Source organism: Haliotis asinina, chromosome 3, assembly GCF_037392515.1.
Source record: "Haliotis asinina isolate JCU_RB_2024 chromosome 3, JCU_Hal_asi_v2, whole genome shotgun sequence".
Lineage (NCBI taxonomy): Eukaryota > Metazoa > Mollusca > Gastropoda > Lepetellida > Haliotidae > Haliotis > Haliotis asinina.
The window spans coordinates 3,475,260-3,486,973 of NC_090282.1; the positions used below are offsets into that span (position 1 = coordinate 3,475,260).

At 41.2% G+C, this 11,714-nt stretch overlaps 1 protein-coding gene across 1 annotated transcript; it reads right to left on the reverse strand.

Annotated features, from left to right (window-relative positions):
• Positions 1-567: 567 nt before the first annotated feature.
• LOC137277317 (zinc finger protein Xfin-like) lies at positions 568-7,509 on the reverse strand. Its single transcript, XM_067808996.1, has 2 exons — positions 7,467-7,509; positions 568-6,332 (listed from the first exon to the last, which is right to left on the reverse strand). The coding sequence occupies exon 2, from the start codon at positions 6,311-6,313 to the stop codon at positions 650-652; it is 5,664 nt and encodes a 1,887-aa protein (XP_067665097.1). The 5' UTR covers positions 6,314-6,332; positions 7,467-7,509; the 3' UTR covers positions 568-649.
• Positions 7,510-11,714: the final 4,205 nt, after the last annotated feature.

An 11,714-nucleotide genomic window follows, 5' to 3' on the forward strand; every position in this document is an offset into this window, starting at 1 on the left:
ATGGGTGTTGGATGCCATTATGCAGCTAGACATTACAGTGGTATTTGCAATGTCACAAAAGTTGAGGTGAGAACTGGGGCATGGCTGCTTGAGTAAATCATGACATGGCAGTGTCTTCTTTCAAGTCTGAGTTTTTCAGATTCAATATATATACAATACAAATTGTACAGTGTATTTTCTATAGCACACTAGCAATAAAAAAAATAAATAAAGACGAGAAAGGCATAATTTCCGTAAACAAGCATCTATGCTTGATAAACATCTTGGTATCAGTTCAGAAGTGTCTCAAGAAATAGAGATTACCTGCCCATGTTTGGTAAGCGGGAAGGTTTCAAAACAATGGAGGACGAGAGTTTTCCAAACCCAAAAGAGCATCAAACAAAGAAGATTATTTTACCATAATTAAGTAACATTCCATCAGTGAACTTTATTATCTATAGATGGAAAAAAGATGTCATTTTCTATTTGATCATAAAAAGCAGATTCACTTGCAACACTAGAGACAATTAAAATCAAGATTCTACAACAATCAAAGATGTGTAAAGTGATAACAAAACATCAGCTGAAGATCCTCTAGCACAGCAGCGTAACCCTAACCCTAATCCTAGCAGCATCATCAGACCAACATGCTGAGGGTTGGTCTGCTGTATCAGTAGTAATCCATAGGTTCTTGTTTGACCTTGACTATGCCCAATATCTGCTGTGTTGTCTCCTTAGTCTGAGTGGTTGCCTTGGTCTGTATGCCTGTCTTTCTCTCCTGCTCCATATCCTGGCTCCCAGCACTAGCAGAAATCTTTGAGTCAGTACATGAACTACCTGATGACTTTGTTGGAGATACATCCATACAGGGCAATGAATCTGCACCTGGACTTGACTTGACAGAACCAGCTCTCTTGTTGGAGCAAAGAAATGCCATGCCATGTATTCTCATGTGTGTCTTCAACTGCCTGTCAGTATCAAATGTCCTTGAGCATACAGTGCATTCAAGTGGATTGGCAGACTTCCTCATCACTACAGAATTATTTATCCATTTGGTTTTCTTTATCGGTGGTGGAGATAGTTCTTCTGAATCAGAAATTATTTCCTCCTCTTCTGTCTTCATGCCCCTGTCCTGCAAGTACTTGTTTGCATCTCGAATTTTGTGGACAAGGAACAAATGCTTCTTGAGAGTGACCAGGATGGTGAAACAGAGGCCACAATCAGGACACTGGTTAGTGTTGTCGGAGTTGTGCTCCTTGATGTGTTCTGCAAAGTCAGCTGCATCCTCCATTACAATAGGACATTTGGCACAAGTGTAGAGCGAGTCCCCCTCCACTCGCAGTCGCTTGACAGGTGGTGGGGATGATGGCTTGGATGAAGGTGTGGTATCTCCTGACTGAGAGGAGTCTGTGTGCCTTTCTGCTTTGTGAATGTCAGAACTATCAGAGCGACGGCGATGATGTCGGTGCATTTTTCTCATGTGTTTCTCTAAACCTTGCTGACTTGCAAAACTTTTTTCAAGTTTCTTCTGTTTGCATATACTACAATAAAAAAGAGACCGTTTACCATCATGGACCACAGTGACATGGCTCACCAGGGCTGATTTGGTGTCATAGGAAAGGCCACAGAGATGACATGGGAAACTGACATGTTCCTTCTTTACATGTTCTTGCAAGAGGTGAAACCTGCGGAACATTTTGCCACAGTGTTCACACACGTGATCCATTGTCTTGTAATTAGCTTTGACTGGCTTAGAAAGAGAGACGCCACATGTTAGTTCATGGTTCATCAAAGTTGATGCATTCTTCCATCCCCTCTTCTGACATTTTGTACAAATAAGCTGTCCATTAGCTACATGTTTTTTCAGGTGAAGAATTAGAGCATTCATATCACTGCAGTCGTGGTTGCAGATGGTGCACACACACTTCCTGTCCTGGTCCTGCTTGGTCAGGGCAGAGTTCTCTGTGAACATTCCACAGCCTATTTGATGTGATTTCACTTCACCAAAGCTGTCCCATCCCATCTTCTGACATCGGCAGCAAATCAGAGCTCCTTTAGTAACATGCTGCGTTATGTGGCGGTGCAAACAGCTTACTTGCCGATAATGCAGAGAACACCGACAAAGGCTGCACATCTCACCGGGTAGTATGTTCATGAAGTCTTGTCCACACGTCTCATGATGAGCCTTAAGCTCTTCCTTTGTGGTAAACTCAGACTTCTGACACTTGCAGCACACAAGTGTTCCTTCCTTCACATGGTGCTGAAGGTGGCAGACAAGCTGCTCCAAACAGTCAAATGTCCTGGCACAAATGTAGCAGTAATTGTGCTCTAAGGGGTAGTCAGCAAAACCACATGCATACTCATGAGATTTCAACTCCTCTCGATTTTGAAAGTCCATCCTCTGACAATGGCGACACATCATTTTCCCCTTGCTTATGTGTGTGAGGAGATGATTCTTCAAGTAAATCCTCTGGATGTATTGGGAACATACCCTGCACTGAACCTTGGTGTCTGGATCTGCTACAAGATCAGGACCCTTACATAATGGAGCATGTTCTTCCAACTGGGTTCCTGTTTTGAATGCCATAACATTGCAGACTGTACATACCTTATCACCTTTGTGACTGTGGTCCTGGATGTGGATTAACAGCCTGTCCCGTGAGGGAAACCTTGCATGACACAAGTTGCAAGAAAACACATACTGGGAACTAGTGAGAGGAGCACTTTTACTTTTCACAGCTGTCTTGGATGTTCTCTTCACATGCAAATTACTTTCACAGCTCTGCACATGAACTGCCAGATCTCCTGCTGAATCAAAACACTTTTTGCAGTGCTTGCAACTGAACTCTTGAATTTTCTTTAAGCGAATCGTGTTCCCTGATAGTGGCATGAGGGACTGTTTTGATATCGTTATGAGCTGTACTGGAAAAGGTTTGGTTGGACCCTTAGCCACAGATGACTCTGGGGCTTTGTCAGGACTTTTCACAGCCAGTGGGCACTTGTGTTTGGAGTAATCACTTGCCATTATTGACTTGCATCTAGCACACATTGCGACTGTGATGGGAGCTGCGGGTATGGATGGTTTGCAGTCATGTTTCTTTAAAGCAGCTGCTGATGAATTGGTCACTTTACATTTTCCACACTGGTAGGTGACCTTCGTGGTTTCCTGCTGCCCCACTGAATGTGGCTGTACAGGGTGTATCTTCTGCCGATGGTTCTCCAATGCAAAGACGCTGTTGAACATCAAATCACAGCAGTTGCAGGACACTGTCTGTAGTTTGCTATGAAAGGCCTGCATATGCTGAATTAGCAGCTGCTTTGTAGAGAAAACTGGCTTCTGAGGCGAACAGTCACTGCACTGATACCCGAACTTTGCATTCTTCTTCAGTTCCTGCATATGGTGATCCATGTGCCTCTCTAACAGACAAGCTGAAGAAAGCAGGATCTTGCACAGTCCACAAATCCTACTCCCAGTGAACTGCTGGGGACTGGGAACTAAGCCATGAGTATTCTGAATATGAGACTTTAACAGTGTGCATGTTTTGAACTCTTCTTTGCAAAACATACATTTGATAATTGTCTTTACGTGCTCCTTCATACAATGTTCTTTGATCTTGGGGAGACTTTCCAAGTGGATGTTGCACACTGGGCACTGAAGTAGGAAGATTCTGTTTTGGTGGTAGCATTCATCATTGAGATGTCTCATAAAAGACACACTCTTGTTTGTAAAAGGCTTGCCACATTCTGGACAAACATAATCTGACGTGCGTGAGTGGATCTTCATGTGGGCATTCAAGGCACACAGTCTCGGCAGGACTTTAGAACAAACAGGGCACTGGAAGGCAAATGAGCAAACTAATTCATTGGCACCAAAATGGACCTTGAGGATTTTTTCATTTACAAAAACCTGCCTGCATTCCAAACAGCGGACCATAATTTTGTCAGGGTCCTTTGGTGGAACATTATACTTGTCAGTTGCCTTCTGAAGATCTTTTTCAGACGGGGTCACAATAGATAAGTTGTTAGAGTTTATTTTCAGCGGTGGGGGTACCTTACATGTACTGGATGTGTCAACATGCAGTCTCATGTGAGCCAAGAGCTGACATTTGTTGGTAAACTGAAAATCTCCTTTGCATTTGTCGCAGTGGTACTTGATTAAAATGCTGCATCGAGTCATGTGATGATTCAGATTGGTCTTCAGTATGTAGCTGTCACCACACTCAGGGCAAGCATGGTGTTTCTTGTCTGCGAAAGAAGGGTGTTTGGAAGCCTTATAACACTTCAATGTATTTCTCCGCTGAAGAAATTCTGACACTTTTCCTAAATCAACTGACTTCATTTCATGCTGCATGCATTTATCATACACAAGCTTCTCAAAACTTCCATCTACTTCCACACTGTTGGGTACAGGTTTTTTTGCTGATATCAGGGGCTCCAGTGATGCAACACTTACTTTCACACATGTTGCCATCTCTGACTGTGCAGTTGTGCAACTGGCATCTTTGCTTGCGACAGTAGGAAGTGAAACAAACATGGGACCCTGATCATTCCCCTGTGTTCTCAGAGGAACCAGTAAAGCTACAGTTTTCGTATGAATCCCTTCTTTCCCTACAGCAGCTGCAGTGATGGCCTGTGATACAGGTGCCACCGACACGGGGCCAATCATGTGACTTGGAAGAGTAGGAGCAACAGTGGTCTTCATAGCCATGAATGGCAGCACTCTCGGAGATGGCAGAGTTGTGATCGAGGATGCTGACGGTGTTGTGATGGTATGAAATACATTACATGGTTCTGCCCTACAAAGACTTGCTGGCAGTCGGAACTGCTCAGTCATGTCCTGTGTTTTTGCACAGTTGCCAACCTTGACTACTTGAGCAGACGTCAAAGCATCTTCATAACCCTGGTCCTGTGGTTCAGATTTTATCTTCTGAACTGTATCAGCTATGCTGGAAAGAAGGGTACTTGCTTGAGTTGCTGTTGGTGACAACTCCTTATCGGATTCTTCTACAGTATCAGATGTCTTCAGTGTGTTTAGTTCAGGGTCATGTAGTGAGGAAGTTTGTTGGTATAGGTCATGCAGGATATTACACTGTGGGGTCTGGGTTTCTATCCTGGAGCTAACACCACTCTGGTTCTTGGAAACTGCTAATTTCCCCTCAGAACATTCACTCAAGTTTGGCCTCTCCTCTCGACACTTTTCTGAATTATTACAGATAGTTTGGATATCATTCACTATTGCCACGGAGCCACTTGGGTGGGTTTGATGACCTTTCACATTACCACCATTCTGTGTTAAAGATTGCCCATTGTCTGGAATAGGTTGTGATGAGTCTCCTACCATGGAGTCAAGAGCACTGGCTTGCCCTTCACGATCTCCCATATTGCCACCACTTCGTGGTGAAGCCTGTGGTCCAGTCATGGGACTGGGGAAACCTTCCTTGGCGCTGTCATCTTTGGACAGGCCCTCAGTGTTTTCTAGATCAATTATAGCCAGAGGATCACTTGAATCTAGATCCACTTCCTCATCAAAGTTTATGGTTCTCACATCGCTGATCTCAATCCTAAGTTCAGCACCACAGTCAGGTCCACTCTCTGAGTCTGCAATTCCACCAATGCTTGTGTCTTCTTGATCTTGTGACCTGCCCATATTTGACACTGTTTCAAGTTCTGGTTGTCGATTTTCTCCTTCAACTTCCACAAGCGTGCCAGCAGATTCAGTATTAGTTACACTATTAATAACACCTGTTTCCATAATTTTAAAATTTACATTTGAAACATTTTCACTTGTGCCTTCTGGAAATGTCTGTGACTCACTGATAGTCTGGTTTGAGTGCTTTGTTTCTTTGTGAGTTTGGCTTTCAACAGTTTCCTCAGCCTGAATTGACACACGTGCTACACCAACAGTGTCATCTGAAGTGACAGAATGGTGGTCATTGTTTCGTGATGGATCTGCACCCCCTTCCTCCACCACCACTGGAACATCATCCACATAATGGCTACTACTTGCAGCAGAAGGCTGGTGTGTCCATGTGTCAGGAGACTTCACATCATTATTGTCTTCATGCTGCCTGTTAACCATATTAACACCATTACAGATCAATGGAGGACTAGACAGTCCAGTCGACACAGCTTCAGCATGTTTCGTAACACTGCTTGCAGACTCTTGGCACTGTTTGAACATCATGTGATCTTGTCTATCCTCCCTACTACTCCCATTAACTTTTGAGGTGCTGCCATCTGAAGGCAAGGGGAGAGTACTGCTGAGAATTTTCTCACTGACTCCAGGCTCTCCAGGTTGGGAGAGACCCAAAGGCCCACCTTCACCATTCATCATTCTAGGTTGGCATCGTCATCTGCAAGATAAAGCACAACTATTAGCATCTATGGAACGTTCATTATCAATATAATGACTGGCAAATTGCCAACCTGATACAAATTCACAGTGTCAGTATGTTGTCATCATGTTCGATTACCATGACTCTCTTCAAACCTTTCATGACAGTACTGAGTGTCTGCAGATAAACTGCATTACTGACAGTACTGTTGTAACACTGAACTGTTTAGCTGGACGGGCTTGCAAAATAACCAAAAATGAGAGGATATACACAACAAATCTATCAACTCAAAAATTGTAAAGCGTTAATTCTGGTATTTACCTCGCAATTATTTGTATGTGACTATTCAACCAATTCTGTGGTCAATATCAGCTTCTATGGTACAAATAACTTAGGTCAATGTGCCCTAGGTCAGTTGATGTCACAACAGCTAAAGAGAATACCCCTACTTCATACATAACTGTGCATAAATAATCCAGGAAAGAACACCTTATCCTACATTCACAATGATATTAAAAACATAAGTTCATCTTGTTCTTTGTTACTAGATCATAGTAGATAAGGAGGACCAGATAGATATTGAGATACCGTAAAAATCGGGCAACTGATGTTGGTGTTACCGAAGTTAAGACAGCATTGACTTAAGGATTTCAAAATACCAGTTATTTCAAAATTATATTTTGGTGCCAAAGATAGAAACATGTGTATGTTACACTGAAAGAATAAGAAGTGGAAATCCAAGACCACTCTGTCTTCACTGGAGCTGTCTATTAAGCTTCCAAAGCACCATATTCATATATCTGGTTTTACTTGAGTACAGTGTTAACTGACAGTGGAGCGACACTATGCAGATTAAATGTGACAAAGACATTTAGGAAAAGGACATTAATGAAATGGGGAAGTCTGGGATATGCACTGGAACCTTATCTTACAACAAATGAATGCCTTCACGCTCCCAACACACATGGAACCCTAAGCTTGAGATAATATCACCCATTGTTGAGATTAGACCACAAACATGGACAGCACCCCTCGGTTTCATAAATCAATACCACACATACTCTGAGCAACACATACTCATATCATCTAATTGTCATATTGTACACAGCTTCAAAAGTAACTATCTTCCTGCATTTGCTTGTTATTGCTTACAATGCAACTGCAGTCTTCTCACACACATGCAGAGCTGGGAGGTCAGAGGTCACTTCCTGCCTGACCTACATAATGAGAGGCAGGCTGTCTGAGCTGCCTTCTGCTATCATGGAGTTCAACTGTCCTCACTGACCTAGATCCTAACAGTTTAGCTCAACTCACCCATCTCCAACTAGCTGTGGCTACATAACTAGTTATCTCAACCATATAAGACTGAATAACATATAAACTGTAAATCCTAACATTTCCCTGACAAGCAAAACCTTGCCATTTTGCAATGTTTTACATGTTTTCTGTACACCACCACCACCAGTTCAGCAGCTATATCCACCTCCGAACTAATCATGTTTATCTTGCTGTCCTGCACAATGAATGACTTCTTGTTATAACTTCTATATTGCTAAGTCAAATTAAATAACTTTACTCATTGGTTATTCATTCCCCTAATTTCTCAATTACCCTGCCAAGTCAAGCTACACAAAATAATCTATTCCACATTTTGATTCGTAGAATTCAAATTGTTTTGTTCCGCAAAATCCATTCAGTTAATGTCATGTAATGTTGGGGTTTTTTCTAATTTTTGCAGTCACCAACATTCCATGTGTATTTTGATTATGTTTTGCAAACACTGTAGTCATTGTCAAGACTATTAGTTCCATGGTGCTCATTTTCAGTTTAGCGATACTGTAACATGCTACACTAAACAAGGTTGGTTCTTAGTTATTTTCTGCTATTTAAAACTGAAGTTTCCAGGCACTGTCAGATAATAAATGGGACTGCCATCCTGTGGGCCGAAGAAACCAAGCTATCAGCAGGATGCAATGATTTCTGCTAGCATGTCCTCCTTATGAAGCTCTGTCCCAAACTACAGGAATCTGTTGTTCAGCTTTACACATAGTTGTTAATGATCATTAATGAACATTCCTTGAACCTATATCATATACAGTGAAATGAAGAAAGAAAGATTACATGAACCATTTCACAATACTTTCGGCACCTTCACAGCACAAAAAATAGTCCCATCCCCACATAACATCACCTGAGAGGCATAAGATCCCATTTCCACATATCACCTGAACAACATATGATCCAACATATACACCATCTCCAGACCAAGTCGTACGTAAATAATTGTGTCTGGAAAAGATTATCTATTGAGTGATGTTGTGAGCAATAATCCATGGTGTTGGAGTAGATGTCACACCATCAACAAGTGACCATGCCTAATCATCTACTCCATGGAGTCGGAGTAGGATGTCAGGCTATCAACAAGTGACCATGCCTAATCATCTACTCCATGGAGTCGGAGTAGGATGTCAGACTATCAACAAGTGACCATGCCTAATCATCTACTCCATGGAGTCAGAGTAGGATGTCAGGCTATCAACAAGTGACCATGCCTAATCATCTACTCCATGGAGTCAGAGTAGGATGTCAGGCTATCAACAAGTGACCATGCCTAATCATCTACTCCATGGAGTCAGAGTAGGATGTCAGGCTATCAACAAGTGACCATGCCTAATCATCTACTCCATGGAGTCAGAGTAGGATGTCAGGCTATCAACAAGTGACCATGCCTAATCATCTACTCCATGGAGTCAGAGTAGGATGTCAGGCTATCAACAAGTGACCATGCCTAATCATCTACTCCATGGAGTCAGAGTAGGATGTCAGGCTATCAACAAGTGACCATGCCTAATCATCTACTCCATGGAGTCGGAGTAGGATGTCACACCATCAACAAGTGACCATGCCTAATCATCTACTCCATGGAGTCGGAGTAGGATGTCAGGCTATAAACATCATGGTCCTCGGTCTGCATTTAATTCAAGCAGAATATGCTGTGATCTTGTCTCCCATATCCTTCATGATGATGCTGACACGTCAAACCGTTTTACTACTACTGGACATTGTAAATACAATTGAACTAGGTGATACTGATAATAATGTAACAGAAGAGAACTGAGTGCTCCTTGACTTATTTAACCAGCACATGAACATGTCTTTGTGCAAACAAACTTGATGATATGGTGTTTACTACTGGCAAACAAGGATAAGTTGAACAGGTGCAGAAAACACGTTTACGAGAAGGTGGTGCACAGAAATGAGCAAACCCAATTGGTTTGTCAAAGGGAGAGCAAAGGCAGTGCATGACAATGACACTGATTTTCCTCTTAGATAAACAAACCTTGCTCACAAGACTCATGGTTCACCCACTGCACCATTCTTCATACTATTAGAATCCCTTCACTTGCAATGGCGTCAGTGGGCAACACTCATACATGCAACATACAGGCAAAAATGTCGGGTCTGTGCTCAGCTTGTCCTTGTTTGCCAGTACAGTATCTCAACATCAACAAGTTACCGGTATGGATGAAAGCTCTCTGTGTGTAATTCATAGCATTGCAATGCTTCAGATGTGTAGTCCCCATAGAAAAGCAGATGTACAAAAATCAATAACTGTCGATTTAAAATTAATAAGGTATCTTGCACCTTTCTGACAAAATGCCAGGTGATGCACTGTTTGACCAGACTATATAGTTAAATCGATCTGAGGCTTTGATGTTGAGCTGGTCACCACAAGTATCAACAAAATGTCAGCTTATGTTCACTGTATATTTTGAAACAAATAACTATTGTGTCGTATAACACATAGAAAGCTACATTGATGATTTAGAAAAAGTGTTGCTATCTTCTTCAGAGGCAATATCTTGTTATTTGCCCATGATTAAAAAGCGAAAGTAATCATGGTCAAAGGGAGGGAACTCTGAGTCACACCTTCCCTGATCAATATGGAATAGCTCCAAAGGTCAAGGTCATAACATCTGACACCATTAGCTGTGAATGAAAATATTTAGTTCAAAAAGGTATTAGTGTAAATGCAGCAGTGAAAATTATAAACAGGTCACATTGCAAATGAGTAACACTGATCAAATGGTGATAAACCAGTCATCTATGTGCATGTGTATAGTAGTAACTGAATACAGTTTTCACTCAACACCAGTGGCAATGTTTTACCTCACTCTGGAAGTCCCAATGAGCAGTCTATTGATAAAATTACCCAAAAGCTGACTGACAACTCAAAACTAGAATAGTGAGAGGGATACAAAAAATTATTGCAGTTTCATCCACATAGAAAATCTGAGATGGGAAGTAATATGTCATAAGGATATATTTTTGCAGAATTAGTTACAGTAACGTGGAAACAAAAGATGTGATACTTGGCATTTAGGCAAAGCTTCGAACATCTTTCACAACTTTAAAATGGATTAACATAAATTGCCCTTACATACTGGGAAAATATCAACATACACTTGTTACACAAAAACAAACTCACTCGTACATAAGCAAATTTCAATGCCAGAGAATAACCTGTATTGATTATGCGTGGTAACAAATTCCTTCGAGTATAAAAGGCAAAATGACAGAGAAATTAATGACTACATAACTAGAAAAGACAAATGAAACCATGTGTCTTCACTATAGGTATAATCACTTCCAACTAGAAAAGAAACTAGAAAATTGTGTGTGTGTGTGTGCATGCGTGCGTGCATGTGTGTGTGCGCGCATGTGTGTCATTCACATTGTACACATGAGGGCTGCAATGGACACACTATGTAGCCAATATCATATGTATCACAAATATTGGGTAACGAATACGAATAATTATTGACAAATATAATATTGTAGTTAAGTGATTGATGGACAATAATGAACCCCTATGTTTACTGACACTCAGATTTGGTATGTAATGCGCTGATAGTTCAAGTCCATAGTATCATGTGCAGCCATTGCAAACTAACATGACTTACACGACTGCAATGTTAGTACATATACCATTCTTGCATATAACTCTTTAATAAGGGCTCAAGTAAAACATACTCAAATAGAAAAATCGTGAATATTCATTCATATTCAGTTCTGGTGATCATAAATAACGACATGTATTAATGAAGGGCTACGTTCGATTCACCAAATACATGAGTGTATTGTAACAGCCCTAGTACATACCATTCCTTAAATGTGCTGAAACATTTCTAGAGCAATCATTCAGTATTATCTACTTTTCATTTATTCTGAACCATTCTCTTTGACATTCCTTTTTTGATAATATCATACAGTATCAAGGCTCCAGATACGGGCCATATCAGCATATGTATGTATTAAAAAATATACACAATATGGTAGGAAATAATTTAAAAAACATAGTAGATAAGCAGCACAAAAGCAATGGTGTACACTCTTGGA

What these genes read in the sequence shown, in the direction of transcription:
- LOC137277317 (XM_067808996.1), bottom strand. Translation starts at nt 6,313, where the DNA reads ATGATGAATGGTGAAGGTGGGCCTTTGGGTCTCTCCCAACCTGGAGAG.